The sequence below is a fragment of the Phaseolus vulgaris genome, chromosome 9, assembly GCF_000499845.2.
Source record: "Phaseolus vulgaris cultivar G19833 chromosome 9, P. vulgaris v2.0, whole genome shotgun sequence".
NCBI classification, from domain to species: domain Eukaryota; kingdom Viridiplantae; phylum Streptophyta; class Magnoliopsida; order Fabales; family Fabaceae; genus Phaseolus; species Phaseolus vulgaris.
In genome coordinates, this window is record NC_023751.2 from 27,399,444 (window position 1) to 27,424,751 (window position 25,308).

The 25,308-nt window shown below is 31.8% G+C and overlaps 1 protein-coding gene and 1 non-coding gene across 2 annotated transcripts; one reads left to right on the plus strand and one right to left on the minus strand.

Moving 5' to 3' along the window:
* The first annotated feature begins 1,725 nt into the window (after positions 1-1,725).
* Positions 1,726-15,248, plus strand: LOC137821162 (alpha-N-acetylglucosaminidase-like). The gene is made up of 19 exons (XM_068625630.1): positions 1,726-2,044; positions 2,170-2,248; positions 3,311-3,525; positions 3,617-3,738; positions 4,481-4,569; positions 4,852-4,946; positions 5,117-5,198; positions 5,970-6,076; positions 6,208-6,238; positions 7,882-7,999; positions 8,142-8,189; positions 8,569-8,677; positions 8,894-8,997; positions 9,563-9,661; positions 10,557-10,667; positions 12,880-13,106; positions 13,207-13,444; positions 13,526-13,604; positions 14,715-15,248. The coding sequence occupies exons 1-19, from the start codon at positions 1,831-1,833 to the stop codon at positions 14,987-14,989; spliced, it is 2,442 nt and encodes an 813-aa protein (XP_068481731.1). The 5' UTR covers positions 1,726-1,830; the 3' UTR covers positions 14,990-15,248.
* An 892-nt stretch (positions 15,249-16,140) lies between these two features.
* TRNAD-GUC (transfer RNA aspartic acid (anticodon GUC)) lies at positions 16,141-16,212 on the minus strand. The gene has a single exon. It is a non-coding gene; the product is annotated as a tRNA-Asp (tRNA).
* Between the last annotated feature and the right edge of the window lie 9,096 nt (positions 16,213-25,308).

Genomic DNA, 25,308 nt, shown 5'->3' on the forward strand with positions numbered 1-25,308 from the left:
GTGTCAAACATTTTGAAGTTGTTTATTTGTCATGACCATTATTGATTGAATATTTCAATGCATATAACTGATTCCATATAAGAAAAAGTTTAGAAAGACTTGGATAAATAAGGTTATGCATTTAAGAAATACAATAAGTAATAAATATTTTTGTATGACTTTGTTATTTATGATTAATAAATATTCATTGATGCATATTGATGAAGAGTATAATTTGTTATGAAAAAAAAGTTTTGGATTATGATAGAAAGCTAACTAAACGAAAAACATTTTTGGATTACAAAATCTAGAAGTACTTTTGGATTCTACAATTCAAAAAAATCCTAAATCAAGTCATTCATAGTGTGTGCAAAACTTGAAAACAAAATCATCAATGAAAATCTTACACCTTTCACATCAGAAATGACAATATAGTTAATGACGATAATCGATGACAACAACATTAATAATGATAACAGTAATAGAGGTAACATAGACACAACAAAAGAGAGTGCAGGTAATATAAAGTCTCGATTGAAAGAAAAAAACTGAGAAAATGAAATACAATTAGGTTTTAAATTCACTTTTATTTTTTTTTTAGACTACATGATGAAGAAACTAAAGGGGTGCAAAAAGGAATCCCTCGCAAAGCGCGTTACAAAGCTCACGGTAAAAGTAGTAGTAGAATTAAGGGAGTTTCTCCCTGTACCTCTACATTTTTCTTTCTGCACCTTTACATTTTTTTTGAAATACTAAAATTATCCTTTCACAGTTTTGGGTGATTCTGAAATAGGGGTTCTGTAAGAAAAAAATTATTTATGAAATAGAAGTTCTATAAGGAAAAAGTGTTTTCAGAATAAAGAATATAAAAAATCATTTCAAAATATCTTTTTCATAATATTTTGAATTAATAAAATGTGTTTCGGAAAATATGTTCAAAAAATATTATAGAAAAAAAATTCGAAAATCAGTTTTAAAAAGAGTAAAACAATATTCTTCAAAAATGATAGGGTGCAAAAGGACATTTGTTATGCAGGAAGAAACAGTCCAGCACTGGCCTCATTCACCAACGCTACCACTGCACAAACCAACAAAGAGAACCGAGTGAACCAACTCCTTTATTTTTTTTTCCGATGGAATTAAATATAAAACCCTATTTAAAATTAGAAATTAATGTTTTGTCGCTTAAGCTTGATAATGATTGGATGTTGGTATTTGGATATTAAATTAAAAAGATACTTCGTGTCATAGACTAAACTCAGTTTTTAGCACCTGTGATTTTTTTTATATTAGTCGTTATTGCATTAAGGTTGTTGGGATAAAACCCTGACTTGGACTAATCAACCACTCTCCTTCAATTCCAAATTTAAACTCACAAATTTATGTACATTACTATTTTATTACATACCTCCAAAATGGGATAAAAGGAAAAGACACAAAGAAGAAGAGCACTAATGACAATTTTTTAACATTTTTATTTGTAGTCAAAATTATTAAACACTTTTCTAACTTTTTCAATATTTGTTTATCATTGTTTAAAATTTTGTTATGTTTTCAATAAATGTCAATCAATGAAAATGCAAGCCTAATTATCTTTTGGGCTCTATCATTGCTTCACTCAAATTTAAATATTTTAATCAATAAAAATAAAAAAGCATCCTTATCTAAACAAAATTGCCACCGTAAAACTTGTCGTTTCATGGCAAAACATGAGCTACTTCTGTGTAGGCCGGCCTTAAAAAAAAAAAAAACACTAAAAACTTGTCTGTTACGGAAGAAGTTCCTTCCACCGTACAGAGTCTCTTCTTTTCTTCTTTCTCTGTTACCACTTCTCAATCCCACAAGTCCATCATGAACCTTCCATTTCCCGCCATTTTTCTCATCTTCATTTTCTCCATCCCTTCTTCATCCACAGCAGCCACCGGCGTCAACGCCATTTCCCGCCTTATTGAGATCCAAGACCGCGAAAGGGCTCCTCCTTCCGTCCAGGAAGCCGCCGCACGCGGCGTCCTCCTCCGTTTGTTGCCTTCTCAGTCCTCTAGCTTCCAATTTCGGATCGTCTCCAAGGAAAATATATTATATTATATATATATATATATCTATTATTTTCTTGCTGCTGTAGCTTATCGTTGATTCTTAACCGAACCGAAGTAGTTATTGATTTATTTTTTCTACTGTTTTGTTATTAACAGAAGCAATGCGGTGGTGAATATTGCTTCGTTATCAAAAACCATCCTTCTTTCGCGACACCAGGGGATCCTCAAATTCTGTATGTTTATTGTGTTTTTCTTAACAAAGTGAGCAAGGGTGTCGGTTGGAACAATTTTGTGTGTTACATTGTTCTTTTGAACACTTCAAATTATTATGTTGTCTGAAATCATCGGTGGCGCCATGTCTTGTGAGCAAACATGGGTCATGTAGTTAGATAGCCTAACTTACTCACTGGACAATCATAACTTAATTCTCTTTTCTCTTTTAAAGTACTATTTTTTATTTTTTTTTTAACTTTTCAAAAAATTAGTAAAATATGAAAATTTCTTATGCATTATATAGATGGAAAAAATATAGTTAAGAAACTATATATATAGATTTTATTTTGAAGTTAGAAAATATGTATATGAAAATGCTTTCTTTAGATCCATATATAGATTTTATTAATATAGACTAATATACTTGGTGTCTAAAGGTATTTGATAATTAGAGAAATAAAGAAATGTGGCTAATTATTTTTATTTTGTTTGTTTTAGTTTAGTTCCCACACTTTAAAAAGTTTAATTTTGATCATTCAAAATAATTTTATTAAATTAAATTAATAATTTTATCAATTTATTGTATTAAATTTATCAAATGTGAAAATGTGTGATAAATTGTGAGTGGTGTCCATCACAAAGACGCATATCATGACTATGATTTGACACTGTTAATGAAAAACAAATAGAAAAATGAAGTTGATTTAATAGGTACACTGTGAAAGATTAAAATAAAATCTTTAAAATTTAAAAAATAAACTGAAATAAAAATATAACTAAAGGGAAGAATTTTTAATTTCAACCCAATTTTTAACTAAGTCTTTATACTAAAAAGGTCGAGTCTTAATACTTAATAAAATAGTCTTCTCAAAAAATGAAATTATTAAAATTGTTGTCAGAGAAAAAAATTGGAAAATTAGAGATAATTTCAATTTCAATTGATTTTTATTTAGATTGAAAATATTTATTCTCTCAAGAGTGGTGAACGTGAATTTTTCCGAGAGAACGTTGAAAACAGCAATGCTTTTCTGCTAACAGTGATGGAGTGGAACTTGTTGTGATGATTTTGAATCCCCAAATAGGATTGAAGGCACAACTGGAGTGGACATAGTGTCGGGTCTGCACTGGTATCTGAAGCATTGGTGCGGTTCACACATATCATGGGACAAAACCGGTGGCTCGCAGCTATTTTCCCTACCCAATGTGGGCTTTCTCCCGCGCATTCCCCACTCCGCAGGGATCTCTGTTCAGAGGCCTATTCCGTGGAGCTATTACCAAAATGCAGTTACTTCTAGCTGTAAGCTACTTCTTTGTGTGGAATTTGATGTCACAGGATTTTGTTTCGTTTTCATGTGGTCTCATGTTATTTCTTTATCTGGGTGTGGAAGATTCCTTCGCTTGGTGGGACTGGGAAAGATGGGAAAAGGAAATTGACTGGATGGCTCTGCAAGGTGTCAACTTGCCGCTTGCGTTTACGGGACAAGAGGCTATCTGGCAGAAAGTGTTCCAGGTCGCTTTCTTACCAATTTGCATTAAAACCAGTTCGTTGTATGGGTTTCGCATTCTAGCGTCTTTGTAAGGATTGTTTATAGTTTGAAAAAACCAGAGTTATATGCCATTAAGGATTTGAGGTTGCTTTCATTAGTTTTTGAAAAATGGAAATTACCATTTTTAAAAATGTTGATCAATATGCTGTGGTTGGTTTGCCGTTTGGCCTTGTTCAACTTATGTTTTTGTCCAGTAAACTTAGTTTAGTAATGTGTTTGGTTTCCCTCAAAAGTTTGTTTTCTCCTATATTTGACTTGAAACCAAGTTTCTAGTGAAAACAACATAATGTCAGTCAAGGTTGTTTTTGAAAATTCAGTTTGCAATATAAAGTTCATTCAAATCTTAGTTTGCAAACTTTAATCCAAACGCTTAGATCGTGTTTGTAAATTCGTTCACTGCCTTTTAGAAGGAGAATCCCACTTTCCAATGCATGAAACTTAGAAGGAAGGGGCTTGATGGATTGGCGTTGTACTGAAGCACACACTTTTAGGGACTAAAAATGATGCCATAACTCATAAAAAAGACTAAATAATCACCTTTTTCATCTAAATTGATGTCAGCTTCTTTGACCATTTGATGCTAATGATGAAATATAGACGAACACCTTGATTTAGGCCTTAATTATGTAATTTGTTTATTGAAATTATCATATCATCCCTGAAGTATTGCTTAGATAGCTAACTGACTTTATATTTAACCTCCAGGAGAAATTTAACATGAGCATGTCTGATTTGGATGATTTCTTTGGAGGTCCGGCATTTCTTGCATGGTCACGCATGGGGAATTTACATGGGTGAGTAGAAGGATTCACGAGCCTATTGTTCCACTTTAATAATTCACATGTTTGTAGCTTAATGTTGATAAGTGAATTTTCAATATTGGAATAATTTAGGTTAAACTAGAATAAAGCATATGTAATTGCTTAAACCTTTCAGTTTCATTGCAAAATTCTCAAGTTTGAGGGTTTTGGCAAAACCTTTCTCTATGCCTTGACTTTCATTGTCATTTTTCCTGGATCAGGATGTCATAGTTTTACTGAAATGTGTAACTATTTTGAGTGATATTGCAATTCCAGATGGGGTGGACCACTGCCACAGAGCTGGTTTGATAAACAATTAATCTTACAGAAGAAAATTCTCGCCAGAATGTATGAACTTGGAATGACACCAGGTACCCATTAGCTCATTATTATTATTGACTCCTCCACCTAACAGAAATAAATTATTGTCGATCTTTATGCATACCACAGAATGTCCCTGGATTGAAAATTAATATTGTTCTTTTGGTTTAAGTTCTTCTCTGGAAGTAAAATTTATAAATACTGAAAAATTAATTTTCAGTGCTGCCAGCTTTTTCTGGAAATGTCCCTGCTGCGCTGAAATATATATTTCCATCAGCAAAAATAACACGCTTAGGAAATTGGTGAGTACAACTATGTATGTGTTGAGTTAAACTTGAATGTAATTAGTCTATTTATGAAATAATCACACTGGTCTAAGAATTTAAGTGACAATGTTTTCAATTCTCAGTATAGAATTAGGATATTTCTGTAAGAATATTGGGAAGTTGATAAGTGTCATGGAAAAGGCCCTGGAAAGGTCCTTTTGCAAAAAAATATGAAAATCAGATAAAATGTATGTTTATCACCTGTGCACATTAACCAACCTACAAAATGTAAAAATATCATCTTTCACCCTAAATAATAGACAACTTTCCTAGGTTGGTAATGGTAATGCCTAATATTAAAGATATCTATTGCTTTAACACTCACTGTCCATCGCTTAGACGAATCATGAATGTATTAAAATCCTAGCAGACTATGATTTTTCTTTACCCAATATTGTTGATACCCGGTCTTGTACAGCAACCATAGTTGATGCAAAGTGCAGCACAAATGTGATGTTGAACAACCCCCAATCTCAGTAAACAAACTGAAGAAAAACAGGGAACCGAGCTTTGTAGAATGAGGCACACAATCACATATATACGTGCAACTTAATCTAGAACATTAAACTCAAGAACTTTTATGAAGCCTGAACCCTGAAGTGATAACAAAGATGTCATGGCCTAGAGCTAATGATAAAGCATAACAAAATGTCATCTTAGCCTGCAACTGTATCTAATTTTCTATCATATCTACATCCATAAGCATCAATCATTCAGATTTATTGACCTTTTTTCGTTGTGCCATAGGTTTTCTGTAAAGAATGACCTAAAATGGTGCTGCACCTATCTTCTTGACGCAACTGATCCTTTGTTCATTGAGATTGGGAAAGCATTCATCGAGAAACAACTACAAGGTGGTCTAAATGCTTATTTTTTACTGTGGGCAGAGTTGTTGGCACAGTAAAATGTTAAGGAAAATTGTTTTGTAATAAATATCCAGATACAAATTTAATTGTTTGTGATATTTGATTCTCTTTTCACCCAGAGTATGGAAGAACCGGCCACATATATAACTGGTAATTTTTTCTTTACTTGACATTTTAATATATATATATATATATATATATATATATATATATATATATGTATATTAACTTTTTATTGCTGAAATGTTTGCTCCAATTGCTTATTTTGGTACAAGGAATATTTATGAAACATCATTCTTTTAGCTTGACATATTGTGCATGTGTCCTTCCTGGCATGCAATGGTATTAGTTAAGTGATCTAACATAGGTCTATGTAGCATCCTTATTAGATAATTATGCATATCATGAAGTTTCAAGCTTATATCCTACCATATGGCTATCAGAACTTCCCTGTTCTTGATTCTCAAGTTCTTGCATTGATATATGACAGGTCTGTTAGTTGAGGGGTTTATGTTGATTGCGGACCAACTAACTCAAGCCTTGTCTCTTGAATAAATCTTAGAAGAAAATCTTGAATAATGTGATCTTGATTTGTGTTGCAGAAGCTATGAAATTAAAGTACTACAAGAAAATACCTTCAAGAACATGCTAGGAATTGTAGAACTCCTTGCGTCACTCAAACTCCATGATATAAACAAGAAATGATTCGTCACTTGTGACCTAGCTCAAGAATGCTAAAATTTAGGAAAAAACTTGTGTCATTCAACTCCATTATGGAAAATAGCCACTTGTCACCTAACTCACAAAATAAGGAGTTTCAACCCAAGACAAGTAGAGAAAAGAAAACACTCTATACTTCTCGAACTTTGAATCACTCCAAAGCACCACCAATGATAAGCTAAAGAGCACCACAAAGGATAAGCAATGATGACAACCTTCAAGCACCACCAAGAATAAGCTAATGAGTATCACCAAGGATAAGTTAAATGAAGGAAAAAGAAAACCACTTAGGATATGCCCACCTAAGAGAAGAATTCTCCAATGAATTCACATTATGAACTAAGTTGAATTACATGAGGGCCCTTAGCTCCTTATATAAACACTAAGGCCATATGAAAAACAAGCTAAAACAAGTTATTCCTATTTTCGAACAATTATTTTTAAAACTCAAATTGTAACAGTCAAAAATACATTTCGTCTCCTTTTTAGGATCATATCAATCAGTTTGGGTATTGTCCAGTTAGTGGTCAAGTAGTTGAAGATGTGTCTAAATAGACAAAGGGATTGAGAGGAGGGTCATTCTTTGTGTGGGAATTTGCAAAGGAATTGGGAGACACTTAGATCTCGAAAAAGAGGGTTTGTGATAAATGTCAAACTGAAGTTGTCATTGATAAATGTTAGAATGTGTAATATAATTATAAATATGCTATCAAGTTATGTTTGAATAGCTAGTTGGTTTTTACATGACATTTTGAAATATGTAAACTCTTACCATTAAATGGTTGAGTTTTACTAGGAGGCCATGCGATTACTATAACCCTCACAATTAACAACTTTTGGAACTTATTTACACTTTTTACAGGAAAAGTTTATTTTTATATTTTTGTTGAAGACAATCAGATTCAATACACAGAATTCTAAAGACATGATTTTATCATTAAAATATCTATTTAGTCAGTTAAAAATTACCAGTGTATTTGAATTGTGATTTATATGCATATGCACCATCTTACTATAAGCTGTTCATAAAGAAAACCCTCATTCATTAACAAAGTATTTTGGACTAATCACAGTGATACTTTTGACGAGAACACCCCACCAATTGATGATCCAGAGTACATTTCATCATTAGGTGCAGCAACTTTTAAAGGAATGCAGAGTGGTGATGATGACGCTGTTTGGCTGATGCAGGTAATAGAAATTAGTTTTTTTTTGTTATTGTTTAGCCTTGATTTGATGCAGCTAAGTGCTAACTTTTATAAGCTTAGATTTTCATGCAAGTAGACTTATGCATCCATCACACTCTTTAATGGATCCTACTTCTTTTATACAGGGGTGGCTGTTTTCATATGATCCCTTTTGGAGACCTCCTCAAATGAAGGTTATATTCATAATATTTGACCTCTGAACTGTATTGCTTGTGTTCACTGCAAGTCTTAAAACAAACAAAGCTGTCCTAGATCTGTCTATGCAAACTATTTTTTCCGACTTAGTTTATTTTTTTCGTTTGCAAGAATTTTAATTATCTTCGTTTTCTCAACTAAAATTTGCTTGAATCCCCATTATGCATAGAGACTATAACTACTTTCCTTTTTCTTCCATTCCATCTGTGCCTGTATAAGACAACGGCCTGAATAATCCATAGATATATGTGGACAAATGTATTTGTTGGTCAGTATAAATGCTTTCTAGAATTTACGTGTTCACGCTGGTTGATTCTTCTAACTTAATTAGGATTCATATATGATTCTTGTTTTCAGGCCCTTTTACATTCTGTTCCTCTTGGAAAGCTGGTGGTTCTTGACCTATTTGCTGAAGTAAAACCCATTTGGGTTACCTCAGAACAGTTTTATGGAGTTCCCTACATCTGGAAAGTCATTTTCCATTTTATATTTATAAATAAAAATAATAATGTCATTTCTGACTGTGGCATGTTCTAACTTTTGTCTATAACTATGCATGAGGATATTAAAACTTTGAAATCCATTTATTTGATAGATAGATATATTTATTTGCTTATTGATTTGATATATAAATAAATTTATGTAATGTTCTTATTACTGACTTGGTGTGTTATGCATGACAGGTGTATGCTGCACAATTTTGCAGGAAACATTGAGATGTATGGGATATTAGACGCGATAGCATCTGGGCCAATTGATGCACGCACAAGTATTAACTCAACAATGGCAAGTTATTCATTTTTATTGGCAACTCAATTTTATATTTAGTTTCTCACTAGTGAATTATATGAATGAAGTGATGATAAATTGATAAAGAAAACAATAACTAATATGAATATTTCTCAACAATAAAATGTTAAATTAATTTGGTGTAGTATATATGATTACGATTTTATATAAAATAAAAAAACCAATTTCTATTTATCTTTCAATTTAGTCTAAGTAATAAACACTAAACTCTTAGCATATTTTGAAAAAAAAATTAAGCTTTTTCATTTAAAATTGGTGTTACGTTTTCGAACTTTGAAGTTGGTGTATCTATGCACAAATATAATCTCTTTGAGATCTACTATCTACTGTGTAATTTACTGTTCAGACTTGGTTTGAGTTGAAAAGTGTCATTTGAATCATTTCTCGTTCAATTTAGTCTGCATGAGAAATATCTTCTCCATCTCTTATCTTTCCAACTCCCATCAGAATTTGAACAAGGCATTACATGTTATAATTATTTTCACAAGTCACTCTGCTGATAACTTTTTATACTTATCATTACCTATTTGATTTAATGAAGGTTGGAGTTGGAATGTCTATGGAAGGTATTGAACAGAATCCCATTGTCTATGATTTGATGTCTGAAATGGCATTTCAGCAAAAGAAAATTGATGTTAAGGTAAAATGAGAGAATCTTTGGTGCAAAGAGGTTGCCTTTATTTTACTCATGGTTTTCCTATATTCTGCTAGGAGTATCCCATGTAACCTGAGGAACTCCCCATAATGTGGGTGACCAGTTCTGTTGAATGTGAAATGTACTTTTATTGTTTGCCAAGTTTCATTCTGGAGACACTTTTTCCCAAACCAATTTCATTATCCACCTCTACTAGGTAATTTTTGGACTTCATATGTAATTCCAACTTGTCTTCTATCTCCCCTCCCATGCTGCAATTCCATGTTTACAGAACAACATAATATTTATGAACCCCATGTTGCAGATAATTTTGATCTATAGCTATATCTTTTCCTTAACCATGAGTAAAATCTGCGTAACCAAGGAAACAATATAGAAATGTAGTATATTCCTTTGGCAATATTTGTCCAATTCCTTTTGGTAATTTTATTTGACATACGTGATAGGGGTATTTGGTTCTAGCAGTATAGTATGCTTATATGTATGTGTTGTTCATTAGAGCTCTGATACAACAATGGTAGGAACCCATTTAGCTTACCATATTTCTGTCATTTCTCCTTTACTAGTGTGTTTGGTCTCTTCTGTTAATATCTGAAGTTGTAAACACTGCACACCTTCCACTGAAGCCATACTTTCTTCTATTTGTTTTATAAGATGTTGAGGGACAATAAATAAATACTAATAAACAAGCATTATATGACTTCTGTGTTTACAATATTATAAATGTTTTCTTTTCCATTATTAACTATCTACTTTTGTTCCCTATAACCATGCATCTGGTACATAGAAAAAAGCTTCTTTTATTTCATATCTATCTTCAGTGTTCACGAACTTGGTAATGCTTTTAGATTGAAATACGTGATGATCGTTTCTTTTTCAGGCATGGGTTGACATGTATTCAACTAGACGATATGGGAAGTCACTTCCTTTAATACAAGAGGGATGGAATGTGTTGTATCACACCATTTACAATTGCACAGATGGAGCCTATGTAAGTACTTGATCAAAACTTATAATTATAACCTCCCTTGGATTAATATTTTCTTCCAGTTAATCTTGGAATAGAAGACATTCTAAGTGATTGTTCCAACTTCTACCGATCTTCATATATTGTCTTCCCCTTTATGCATTCTTCCTTTTATGATGTACATAGGTTAACCAAAAACAATGGTGTTGCATTTCAGTTTGTCATTATATGAAGCACGGCTCTTAAATGAGGTGTCCCCGTGTCTAATACGTGTTAGACATTGATACATGTATGACACTTGTGTAATACGTTTCAGACACTTGACTAAAGTATCAAATTTAATATCATTTTTGTGAAATAGGTCAAAACACAATAAGAGAGGGTTCAATTGTGTTTCAAAACATTTTGAAACTTTTTCGTAAAGCTTCGTTTGATAAGTAACAGACTTTATAGTATAGCTTTCTTAAGGATATCACTTGATGAAGATCATCTGACGCACCTTTAAGTGTGACAGACATTGTCAAAAATTCTTTTCAAAACTTGTCCTTTGGCAAGACTCTCCTTCTTAATTTTGATAAAGATTAATAACAAGCAATTTAAGAAGACAAGAGATGAGAAAGATTTAGGCAAGGTATTTTTATACTGGTTCGTCTGTAAACAACATATTACATCCGGTTCCCAATCATCTAATTGAGTTTCACTAAGCAAACTAATGCTGTGAAAAAACAAGTATTATTTGGACCTCAACCACTCAGCTAAAACAACCCAAGTATTATTTGAACACAATCCTGTCTAAAACCTGAATGGATTGGCCTAAGCAACTACACCAAAGTGGGCCCAAGAAAATCTGTATTACATAGAAATCTTACACTAGACTGTCTTCCACCTCTTAGACCGTCTAATGCTTCCTCTGTTTAGCAGCTTCGGCAGATTTGTTCCTTTTAGTTCAACACTTCCAATCTTCATGGTCCAATTATCTTCATTAAAGCTCCAAAGTTCAGGAATCTACTGCAACAAATATCAACTCAAATAGTTATCATCATTGAATCGATTGATCAGACAATCTATACAAGCTGAAAATACAGTTTTTATACAAGATTTGTTACATCTCTTATTTACTACAGAAAATACAAATCTACACTAAATATAAAAAATAAGAAAGATAAAAATGCTGAGGAAATATAATAGCCCCATAAAAACATGAACAAATCAAGTGTTATCACACATCTTTCAAGAAATCTTTGATATTAACTCGGGTTTGTGAGATCTTGGTAGACATGAAGATGAGAACATCTCTGCAACTCATAATAAGCTCATAAAACTTTCATTAGGCACAATGCTAGCTTGAAACACTGTGTGCATGCATATCGACGTATGAGACTTGCTCATCAAACAAAGCAAAGAGAAAATGTGTTGTATCTTCTGTCTGACAAAGGACCTGTGTCTTGCATGATCTATTGTAAAACTTGCATCTTACAGACAAAACATAGTCATGTCTTATACTTTATTATTTAATAGAACTTAATCAAAATAGATAGGGTCTGATGGATTTTTCTCTAACAATTTTTTTTCGGCTTCAACACTCCTCTCCTCTAACATTCTCTGACACAATGTTATGAGGTTAGACACAGTGATTATTTCATTTTAGAAGTTATAAAATCAGAAACTTATTGTGTAAGTTTCTATTTTTCCCTTTACACAAACAATCCGTCTATTTTTCGTTTACATTTTCTCTTCATCGCGACTCTTGAGCTGTTCCTTCTCTATTTAAATTTATCTTTAGAGGAACTTGAGTTAGAGGGTGTCCTCTTCAATGATAATGATCAACAAGTGGGCGGAATGTTTTTACTAAATTATTCCTCTTTTTACTTTTTGAATTTTAAATTAATGAATTAGATCTATTTTTGTATGAATAATTTAAATCTTTTATTTATATTATATTATATTATATTATATTATATATATATATATATATATATATATATATCCATCCGTGTCCCACATTTTGTTGATTATAAGTGTCATTGTGTCCGAACAATGTCTTTTGTTCACTTCATAAGGAAGGAAAACAAATGCTACGTCACATTTTTCGCTTGTTTATTTGCTCTTTTATAATTCCAACAACTGGCTCATAAATGACAACCTTAATTGTACAACTTATGATAAGTTCTAGTCCTACACAGTCATGCATAGATCATATTAAAGTTTGACCAGATATTCTTGTGTACGGGAACAGGACAAAAACAGAGATGTCATCGTAGCATTCCCAGATGTTGATCCTTCCTTAATTTCAGTACAGTATGATCAGTCTCACCACTATTACAGGCCCTCAGGAACAGTTATCAAGGAAATAACCGATCCATTTGATCGACCACATTTATGGTATTCAACTTCTGAAGTAATTTATGCATTGGAGTTATTTATAACTATTGGAGATGAACTTTCAAGAAGTAAAACTTACAGGTGAGACAGAGAGTAGTGGGTTGTATTAGGATTCTTTCTCTTGTTTCAGCCCTTAGCTGAGGTTTATTATCCAGATCCATGATGTTTATTCTTTACCCAGGTATGACCTAGTTGATCTGACAAGACAAGTCTTGGCAAAATATGCAAATGAATTGTTCTTTAAGGTCATAGAGGCATATAAATCACATGATGTCCATGGAATGACCCTTCTCAGCCAGAGATTTCTGGACCTAGTTGAAGATTTGGACACACTCTTGGCTTGCCATGATGGGTTTCTTCTGGGACCTTGGTTGGAAAGTGCAAAACAACTAGCTCAGAACGAAGAACAGGAGAGACAGGTTTGATTTAGTCTAAATGGCACAAAAAATTGAAAATCCACTTGTTCTATTCTTCTATTGATGTGACCTAAATGTTTATAGTTTGAGTGGAATGCTAGAACGCAAATCACCATGTGGTTTGACAACACAAAGGAGGAAGCCAGTCTGCTTCGTGACTATGGTATGAATAACAGTTAATTACTTGCTATATATTTAACTTGGTTTCACTAGGGAGGATGTGTTAGCCTTTTCTGCAGCAACATTATGCCATCTTTGAATAAACTTAACAATGTGTTTGGATGGAAATTTTTAAAAGGATAGTTCATTTATATGGAGAATTTGAAATGCTTTACAACAAAATATGTTGTTTTGAGTAAGAAATTTCAAAACAAAAATTGTAATTCTAGAATTATTTGAGTAATTGAATTACTTAAAAATAAAGAATTTCAAATTCCACCTATAAATTTGAAATTTTTCATATTTTCAAATTTATGTGTTCTTTTTCTCTCCTCAAATTGATTTTGCTTGAGAAGGTGACTAAAATGGACATATTGTTAGCATAACAAGGGATTTTTTTATTGATGTTAATAACAATGATTTTTTTTATTTAAGCTATTAGAAATATTTTTGTTATTGTAAATCATTATTATCTCTTGTTCCATATTAACTAAGATTTTATAGGGAGGATATCTTTTTACATATTTGAACTAAATATTTTTCGATTGAAATCTGACATAATTATTTTTTCTGGCAATATTTATAATTATTATCAATGAATGTTATTCTTACCCAATAATTTGTTTGAATTTTTTTAAATGTTGACAGAAAATTTTCAGCCAACATTAACTAAGATTGTTTGACATTTAAATAATTTTAAAGGAAATTAAAATTCAATAAATTTGAATTGGCTTATCAAACAAAGCATTTAAAAAGTAAAACAATTTTAAAATTTTATCAATTCAAATTTAATGTATTTAAATGTCCTAGAAATTGAGAAATTGTACAAGGTAAGAGAAAAAGAACATGAACAATCTCTTTCTTAAATTAAAGTGAGTTTATTTTATAGAATTGTCATTTATTTATTCAAAAGTTGATTTTTAACTTATACATGAACTATTTGAACTTATAATTTTTTTTGTCTTCATATAATTACTTCTACAAAGGATTACACTTACAGATAGGATTTATAAAGTTCAGGTTTGTTTATCTTTTGCTTTGGTAACCAACAGAGAAAAGGAATGAGTTAACAGCTCTGTGATGTTTAGTAATGTTACTTAACTTGTTCACTCAGGAAACAAGTACTGGAGCGGGCTTCTGCATGATTACTATGGCCCCAGAGCTGCTATTTATTTTAAATATTTAAGAGAAAGCTTAGAGAGAGGTGAAGATTTCAAGCTAATTGAATGGAGAAGGGAGTGGATAAAGCTTACTAATGAATGGCAAAAGAGTAGGAATACTTTTCCAGTGGAAAGTAAGGGAGATGCTCTAAACACTTCTCGGTGGCTCTTTAACAAATACCTGAACCTCACAAATACTGAAACAAAGCTTATAGAAGTACAGAGATGAACACAAATCACTGAAATTTCAATAAACTATTCTTACATACACCTATAAGAAACCAAGACTATTTGGTTCATCTGGTTCCCTTATCTCCACATTTTCAATTCCCATAATCCGTTGCCAAATTTCTTTAGAATTTACTTTGTCAATGTGTTAAGGAAACTATAGTTTTCCAGTTCGTGCAAATTGCAAAACATAAGGCAAGTGTGGCAGTTATTGCTGTATTGTCTCGAGAATAACCAATGGATTTGAAGTTTTGAAGACAGCCATGTCTTATTGATGGATTTGTTTAAACTCTGAACCTGATAATTAGGTTGATGTCATGTTATTGAATCAAGTTTTAGATTCTAAATTAACATTTGAAATACTTTTCAGGTACTTCTATTTTATATAAATTAAATTTTAGAAGATCTAATTAAGCACATCAGCATATCAATTGCACGTTTATCCTTAACAAAAGTTATTGCATGATTTTTTTACCATCATAGTGCTAATCAATTTTTGTATTATAACGGGTGGTAATATTTTTAATAGTCTTTCATGACGGGTGGTGATATTTTGGCATTCATCAAATAAGATGTAATCACTTAACAACTCAAAATGATAATATTTTAATTTTATTTATTTATTTATTTTTAACTTCAAATTTTGAAATATATTATTGTAATGGGTTATAAAGTGGGTGTATTATTTTCAAAGGTGTTAAAGTATATATTTTTTCATAACTAAATTATGAGAAAAGTAATGTTTGATGAATTAATTGTAAACAAATTTTAACTATTTTATATTATTTAACTTACTAAGATATTTTATAATTAATTGAGTTGCTATTTCTTATAAGGACATTTTAACCATTTTTGTATTACTTAATAATGTTTTTCCAAAACTATCTTTTAATTAATTGAGATATACCTTTTGAATCTGGAGTTCTCTCTCCCTGAGTAAGATGGTATTTGGGGTGGAGTTCCTTAATTCAATATCCAATCTAGCCAGTTCCTTTTCCAGCTGTTTTACGAAAACCTTGTCTGACATCACTTGATTGACCCGAGCATTAGTGGTCACCTGTTTTGCGCAACCAGCAAAAAGCAGAGTATTTCTTGATTGCTCACTCTGGCTCCTTGCGGGACTAATGGAGACAAAAAGTAAAAATAAAAGGACGCCGTTGCCGGGGATCGAACCCGGGTCACCCGCGTGACAGGCGGGAATACTTACCACTATACTACAACGACAACTTTTTGTTTACAAAATTCTGTGTTTTTAATATAAACATATTTTTCTGTTTTGCAGAAATCATGGTTAACGAATGACCGATCATCGTCAGTGTCCTTGACAAGCATCGGCAGAAGGCGACCGAGCGCAAGGGCCACCGCAGCCTAGAGGTGTTGCTGCCGAGGGATGACAGGACCGAGAAGTCCAAGGGACCGGCCAGGTCTTCCCACAAGTCCAAGAAAGGCCGAGAGACGTTAGTAACTCAAGCTAGCAAATTCTAGCTTAAGCTAGACTCTCTAAAAAAAATCTGAATTTTGTTTTCTATATATATATATATATTTGTTTTTAAAAGGTTGGTTTATTTCTTTCTGTATAGTTATGAATTATATAGACTTTTATTTCATGTATATTTAATTGAAAATCTATTTAATTAGACATTTATATGATTAGTAGATGAATAATGGTATGTTTTGGAAATTCTAAAAGTTTTCTTCTACTAGACAAGTCTGCACTTTTTGTAATCGTCTTGGCCACGACTAGAGATTAGAGTCTTCCATAGTATATAAGTGGGTGCAAACCTCACCTCATAATATGATATCAGAGTTATTTTGAGCCTATCCTAGTGAATGTTGTGTAATCAGTCCCACTCATCTAGTTGTATAATACACTATTTTATTTTAAAAATAATCTTTTTAAAAAATTATGCTTAATATAACTACTGACTTCGTAAATAATTTGTAAATTTCTCAATTAACTTGTGTTCTGGTCAAGAGGGTATAGTTGAGGTCGGTTAAATACCAAAATGGTCAGTGATTGTATTCTTGTAAGTCGCGAGTGGAATAAGGAACTACTATAATCCTTTTGTATAAGGTGTGATCCTTCCTGTGTCCACTTCGTAATAAAAAAGATATTTGTTATTAATAATTTTATTTACTATTTTTAATATTTTAATTATTTAATATTGTTGTAATAAAAATAAATAAAAGAAAACATCCATAATCAATTATGAATATATAATGTTTCTCTCATTGCCATTGTCATTGTGTTTTATTTTGATAGTGTCACTGTTGTCGCCCTGCTTTCTCCTCTATCGCGGAAGAGGTAAGTTTTTGCACTTTTACGTGGCACTGCATTTTCGAATTTAGAAAAAAAAAAAAACATTTTGGATGGGGTGTTCTATATATGATTCAGATTGTGAAGAATATAAACAAATTTTAGTAGATTTAAGGTTATGGAGACATGTTCAGAATTAAGTACTCCCGAAACATGTTTCGATTAGGAACATTTCATAAGTATTTAATTTTCAATGTTATAATTATCTAAATTGAGTAAGTTAGAATTTATTTTTGGATTAAACAATTCCATGGAGTAAGTTTCAATTTATTTTTGAAATGTATTATTAGCTTGTTTAATTCAAAAATGCATTCTTGTGTATTCTTTTGTTCATAAGAGTTATTCATTTGTGTAGATTGTTATGGTTACGAAAGGGGCAGTGGTTATCAACTTATGAATGTCAAATACTTATTATCTCAATAGGTAGCAGAGGAGGACCCAATAATGTTATTGTTCTTGTCAGCTCGAAATCGGTTGGATTATGGATGTGCTCTTTTCGGATTTTCTTCTTGTGCTTGACCGACCAACTGGATGAGATGCTAGTAATTGCCTACAAGATTTAGCAAACCGATCTTCTGGGAACGAGGAAGGCTTCACCTGCGAAATATAGTGTATATGGTGAAATATATTGCAAAGATGCAAGTTTAGATACTCCCTATGGGTGGTTGTCTATTTATAAGCTTCATGGGCTTTTTGACTCTGGTTCCTCCTCGAGGCATCAATGTGTCATATTATGATAACTTTACATCAAATCTGAATATCATGTAATATAATCGGAGCATTTATGTAATATAATCAGAGTATTTATGTAATATAAGAAGGGATATTAGGCAAATAAATTAGGGTATTTATGTGATATAATCAGGAAATATTATAGTGTAATCATGAATATTGCGTCAGCATTTATAGTGTAATCAGGAATACTGCGTTTAGCATTTATAGCGTGATCTGGACGGACTCTGATGAGCCTCTCAGTCGATATGGAGACCTGGGTAGCTCAGCTTAATTCCTAGTCATTTATCGGAACGGTACACAGTCCCCCAACCTTGAGCCAAGCCTGCTAGACACAAAGGCTAACGTCATATCTGATAGTTAGGTTGGTCGACTTAATTCCTACCCATTTATCGGGACGGTACAGTTATTAATGAAAATGAAGAGAATATGGATGAAGAAGATGCAAAGACATGATGTGTTGTTTAAGAATTTTTTTTTTTTTTAAATATGTTTGTTAAAAATATATTATTGAAAAGGTATTAAGATCTTCACCATCGAGAGGATATGAGAATCCTTTAGCTTCAAATTTTTAAAGATAAAAATATCAAAAATTTATGGTACGGAGAGGATTTCTCTTACAATGTTTGAACTTATTATTAGGTCAATAGGAAAAAAAAAGTTAAAGAAACATTTAGACACAATCACACAATATTATTTATTTTAGATTCAATTAAATATTTATCATGAATTATTTATAATTAAGATATGATTTCATGATAAATAATTTATGATAGGTTGATTTAGGGTAAATAATTAAACATACTAATGATATATTAATTATATTCTAATATATGAATGAACTTCTATTTCTGATTATGATATTCAGAAAGCAACTTCACAATCCATCATCCATCATTGGTCACAAATCTTCCAAGTTGTTTAAAGAAATAATTATATTTCCTTATTCCAATAACAAGTTAAAAATTATTTTTGTAATACATGTACTATTTGTCAGTTCTCTTTGACAATCTAACAATAGATGTTTTTTTTTTATTATTTGTTTGTTATATCTACCACAATATAACACAATGATAAATTCAAACTTAAAAACAATCCTTTATATATCCATTAAAGTAGTCATCCCAAATAAGAAACATCTACCCAAATAGGCTCAATTAAAATTAACATGCCACCATTTAGATTGGTTAAATAGTCCAAAATAGACCAATTAACTTTTGAAATTAGGTGATCTAGACGTAGCTTACGAATAATCTAATCTAAAATTGGGATAAAAAATCTTTCGATGTAATCTAGAATCATAGCAATGAAGCTATTATCAAATAAGTTCTTTGAAAATTTCAAACTTGATACTACATATTTTACTATCCCAAATGCATATTTTCCTTTCATAAAAGAACATATAATTTTAAACAACAAAACATATTTCGAATTGAACTGTCAAATTTCAGATAACGAAATTTAGAAAGTAAAAACTAGATTAGTAAACCATAGTTGAAACACTCTTTTTTTAAGAACATAACATAACATGTGTATAATAGAATATTGAGGTAGAAGTGGAGGAATAAAAAAGAAAAGCTGAAAAGCATAAAGTGTAAGAAGCACCTAACTTTTTCTTATAAATCCTTCTCATCAGCTCCTATTCATAAACCGCGGAATCAATCCAAGTGAAAAACCAACTCAACCACACGCCAAGAAATCTCAACTTTTTTTTATTTTATATTCTACAATATGTCTGGCTCCTTTATTTGGACATTTTTTTCCATTCTCCTTTTCATAACGAAGTGGAATATTTGAAGGAAGACATCACTAGGATGGGGTCCTGGATCCTTCTAATATCACGTCACCATCGTTATCAATTCAAACTTATTAAAAAAATTATAAATCTTAATGGTTCTGTTTAAACTTTAAAGAGATTAAGAAAAGTGAACGTACGTAAGCGCACGCGTCGTAATGCAAACAATTAGACAAATTCACGGTGGTGTAGAAGGTTCCAACGGAGAAGCAATGGGAATACGAGTTTCCTTGCGGAAGCGGTTACGCGTGCCAAAGTCCACGTCAGAACGTAAGCATAATCCACCTTAAGGATTTGGTCGATTCTTCTTTCCAACTTCTACAACTACAGCTGCTCCTATAAAAACGCATTCAAGGCTTCACAAATTCTCCATCATTTCCAAAACTCAACCATACACCTCATAAATGGCATCCAATGGAACATCTTGGGCTGACCAGTGGGATAACGGGCCTGATCCAGTCAGTGGCTCCGACGAATCCAAGAAGAAAAGCAACAACAAGGCTCTCGAGAAGACGAAGCATGTGGCATCGAATGGCGTTAAGAAGTTGAAGGAGGGCACCTCCGTTGGCCTCCAATGGATAAAGACAAAGTATCAGAAAACCACTCAGAAACATTAGCTTTCATGCCTTCTACATGTTTCTTTACTTTCTACCATTCATGGATATAGTCTTTCTTCTGTTTTGGGTTTGGTGGATTAGTTGGATTGTATACTCTTTTAAATAATCAATCTTTTATTCTTTTTTATGTTAATACTGTTTCTCCTTTCTCTTCAATTCCACTCCTAACAGCTCAAAAATCATACATGGTCAGAAAAACTACACTCTGCGATTGTTTCCAATCTTCAAATTCCTGCCTTTTCTTGTTTTGATTGAGTTCGAGGTTTGGGACTTGAGATCAAACATCCTCTTTTCCCAATCCTCTCGTACTTCATTTTACCACAAAACTGTTTTCCATTGATTCATAATCTAAATCAAACAAATCGGTTTGAAATTTTATCCTAATAGAATCCAACTAATTATGCATTTTTAATTCTTTAGTTAATTGTAATAAAAACGTCATCTATACATTTTAGTGTCACGTTACGCTTGACTTTTAAATAAAATGTACTGCTGTTTTTAAAAGTACAATTTTACATTCATTAGAAATTCGTATTTGGTATTGTTCATGGAAGATAACGTGCGAATACTCTAAATAGCTTAATACTTGTAAAGGAAGTATTATAAATCTGGAAATTTCCTCTTGTGTAATTTTGAGTGCAAAACGAGATTACCTCTTTGTATTGTTCATCTAATGAAGGTTGTAAGATAATTTAGATAAGGACTAATGTGGCGTGATTTATGTAGGGTTTACTATTATATGTAATGAAAATTATGGCTTATAGTTTCTATCTCGAAGTCATCGTACCATGGTTCCGTTGAATTTTGGAAACAAAGTTTGTTGAAAATTATTCAAATCATTGGGAGTTAATTGGTGAATTAGTATGGGATATGGATGTGGACCCTAAACCTCATGGCAATAGCGATGTATCTGTTGGTCTTGCATTGGATATAATCGACACTTTCTTATGATAATGTCAAATCAATTTCCAAATTCTTCAATTAGGTGTCTTAGTTTATGACTGAATAGGGTATAATACCTAAGTTGGTTTCGAGAATACTATCGCTATTTTTGTAATTTCTAGAAGACAACCTAATCAACGAAAGGAAACAAACTTTATCACATGTAATTTCGCATAGATAATTAAGTACCAACCTCCTAAAAACTAAGGAGAAATAATCATTTTGTGGCCTTTTTTCTTCTTGTGAATAGATCATATCTCATCTTCATCAAATATTATAATTTTGAATAGACTCTGCAATTTGAATAAAATTATAAAATGAGTCATTTGTTAAAATAATCTATTATGATAAAGAAAGAGTCATAGTCTTTTGAGTCCTTGGCATATCAATCAAGCACAAAGTCCATACTTATGTCAATTCAAGGGTGTAAAGTCTATGAGACATATTATAGACTTATATTGAAGATAGGATATACATCTAGAACAAAATCTTTGGACCTCTACTCTCATGTATGGTAAATATTTTTTTTTTATTAAACTCATGTTGGGAACATGTACCATCACATAAAAAATAAAACTAAAAAAGGGAAAAGAAAATAATCAAACATAGGGACTAGACCAAACTCATGCAAAGAAAAAGAAAGATATCCCAAGAAAAAGCTAAGCAACTATATTGAGAGTTTAAACAAAAAAATGAGAAGAAATAAAGCAAACAAAAGATTTTTTTTCTAAAGCGAAGCTCCCAAAGACAACAAAGAAGAACAATTGAATCAACCAATCATATTGAACCCAATTTGTATACAACATTTGTAATAAATCAGGTGATAATCATGTACATTATTACTTTTTCTTATGTTAAATAAAATTTGTTCTTTAAATAATAAGAGTTTTATCAACTTTGAAATGACCCAGGAGACCTTTCTATGTTTTGAACAAGAAGCTTATCAATGAATCCTTGAGGGAAACAATAGCATAAAACTCTTTGTCATAGATGAGATAGTTCAAGGTGGGTTCATAAAATTTTTCACTTAAATATGTAATAGGATGACCATCGTGAACTAACGTTGCATTTATGTCAATCCCAGAAACATCACACTCTAGTTTAAAAGTTTTGGAAAAATCTAGGAGATCCAAAATGGATACATGGGTTAAGTTATATTTTAAGTTTTAAAATGACTTTTTCTTACTTTTCACTCTACACAAAGGAAACATCATTCTTAACAAGCTCATTAAGAGGAACAACTATTGTAGAGAAGTCCTTAACAAATCTTCTATAAAAACTAGTTACCCATGGAAGCTACAAACTTTTCCTACATTCTTGGGGGTGGGTCATTTTTTGATAGTCTTTATTTTCTCAGGGTCTACATGGACATCATCTTTCCCAACAATGAATCCAAGAAAAATCACATTTTCTAACAAAAAGTACATTTTTCAAGGTTGGCAAAGAGATGGTAGTTACTTATAATAATTACTAGAAGCCTACTATAGATTAAAATACCATCAAAGTATGGTAAAAAAAACCTACCTATGCAATCCATAAGTACATGATTCATTAATTTCATGAAAGTGTTAAAAGCATTAGTAAAGCCAAAAAAAGGCATGATTAATCATTCATACCGTCCAAATTTGGTCTTAAAAGTAGTTTTCAATTCATCTTCTTTTTTAATTTTATATTTGGTGATAACTACGTTTAAGATCAATTTTTGAAAAACATATTGGTTCCATGCAAGTCATCTAACATATCATCTAACCTAGGAATTAGGTATCTATGTTTTATAATGATGTTGTTGATTACCTTATAGTTTGTACACATTCTCCAAGTCTCATCTTTCTTAGGGACCAACAACATTGGGATAACATAAGAATTGAGAATCTTTTGTACCCATCCTTTCTTCGATAAGTCACTCACTTGATTCTTTATTTCTTTGGTTTCTTGGATGTTAATCCTAGAGGTTAGCGTATTGGGTAGGCTGACCATAAGGACTAGATCTATATTATGTTCTATTCCCTCAAAGGTGAAACTTCATGAGGATCTTCTTTGGAAAATCAATCATCAAATTTATTGACAAACTTTTTGACAAAAATGGTAAAGACTCAAATTCATGACTTGTGGTAAAAAGTGACTCTTTTGCTGTAAAGAAGAAAAAAATTTGCTTAAGTTAAAAGAAATATTTTTTTTTCAAAACTTTTTATTGAACAACTTTATTGGAGAGGACACAAACCTCCAAACTCTTTCCCTCCTTATTTTTTTTTTAGGTGTAAGAGAAAAAAATTGACTTAGTTTTTTTTCTTTCTTTTTATCTTATTTTTTAATTAGTTGGTTCTCATTCACTTGTTGAAGTGAGTGGACAAAGGACAATCTTTTTGCTCTTGTGAGTGAAACTTATTTTTTTGGTGAACCATCATGGATTGAGTGTTTGTCAAATTGTCATGACTTGCCAAGTAAAATATCTCTAGCTTTCATAGGTATTATATCCTATAAAACTTTTTTCTTGATAATTGTGTATAGAAATTATAATATTTACTTGTTGACTAACTATTATCCCTTCATCATTTTTTATCTACTAAAGTTTATAAGGTTTGGGCTAAGATGTACTAGTTAGAGCTAGCTTGCCCATTAAAACTACAATAATTATAACAAGAGTCAATATCCTAAAATGATGGCCCAATTAAGGCCCAAATGTGCCTTGATAATGTAGGAAAAAATCCTACATCTATACAAAGAAACTACTCTTATACATCATCTATACTACAAATTTATCTATACTACAAATGGAGCACTATTATAGGGAAAGTTTTTACACGTGCCAACATACGGTAAATTCACACAAAAAAATAACAATTTTTTTTAACCAGAAGTGGAAACGCCACGTGGTTCATTGTGAGGAGGACACGTGTCTCTTTTTTCTTTCCTCTCATATTGTGTCACGAGTTTCTCATTTCTTCTCTCACCTGCTCTGTCTCACTACCTACATTTCCTTCTTTTTTTCGTTTCCGTCACGACCACCTGTTTCCCTCTCTCACAACCTCACTTTGTGCATTTCTTTCTTTGTGGAAATGAATGCATTGTATCTTCAACCACCATATCGACAACCACTGTATCCTCAACCACACTGAGGAAAGATCTTTTCCTTTTTTTGTACGTCTGGGAAAGCAAAAATGCATCGTCTGCTCAGTCTTCTTCGCAAACCGTGTTACATCTTTTCTAGGTTTTTCTTTGTGGTAAGATCTTTTCAGTTTCATGATCGTTCATTTTTCGAGTTTTTTTGGTTATGGACATGTTTTACAGTAAATTAATCAGTTGTTTAACTGTATTTCAATGTGTTTCTCTTAAAGAGATTTCTTTTTTATGCTTAATGTTTGTTTTTAATCGTTTCCGGAGTCATTAAGGAAACTTCTTTTATGTTTTGTTACAATCAATTCCAGTGTTAGGGTTTCTGAGTATTTCAAAATTTGAAAACTCAAAATAGGTTTTGTTGTATGTTTTTTTTTCTGACACTACTATGTTTAGCTTATGTTAGTATTCATAGGTCTTTTTCCTAAACCGTGTTACATCTTTTCTAGGTTTTTCTTAGTGGTTAGATTTCCGTTTTTTGTTAAACCTACCCTAGAGCTACTATGAACCGAGGAAACTAGGTTTCTGTTTTTCTCTCACGCATTTGGGTGGTCTGCCTACAACAAAATTTGCATAACAAAGACATATTACATAAATAAGGTAATGGTTTTTGAATTTCAAATTTAATTTCTGATAAATTTTGGAGCCTTTTTTGGCTATTTACACATCCTCTTATCATTGGATTATGCAACACATTCCTCAATCCTATTGTTCTCAAAACCCCTAAAAGGTCATCAACTATTCTTGGTAAGCTTATATTTTGGTTTTACCACATTTCATACTGATGTTATTCCGGTTTAATT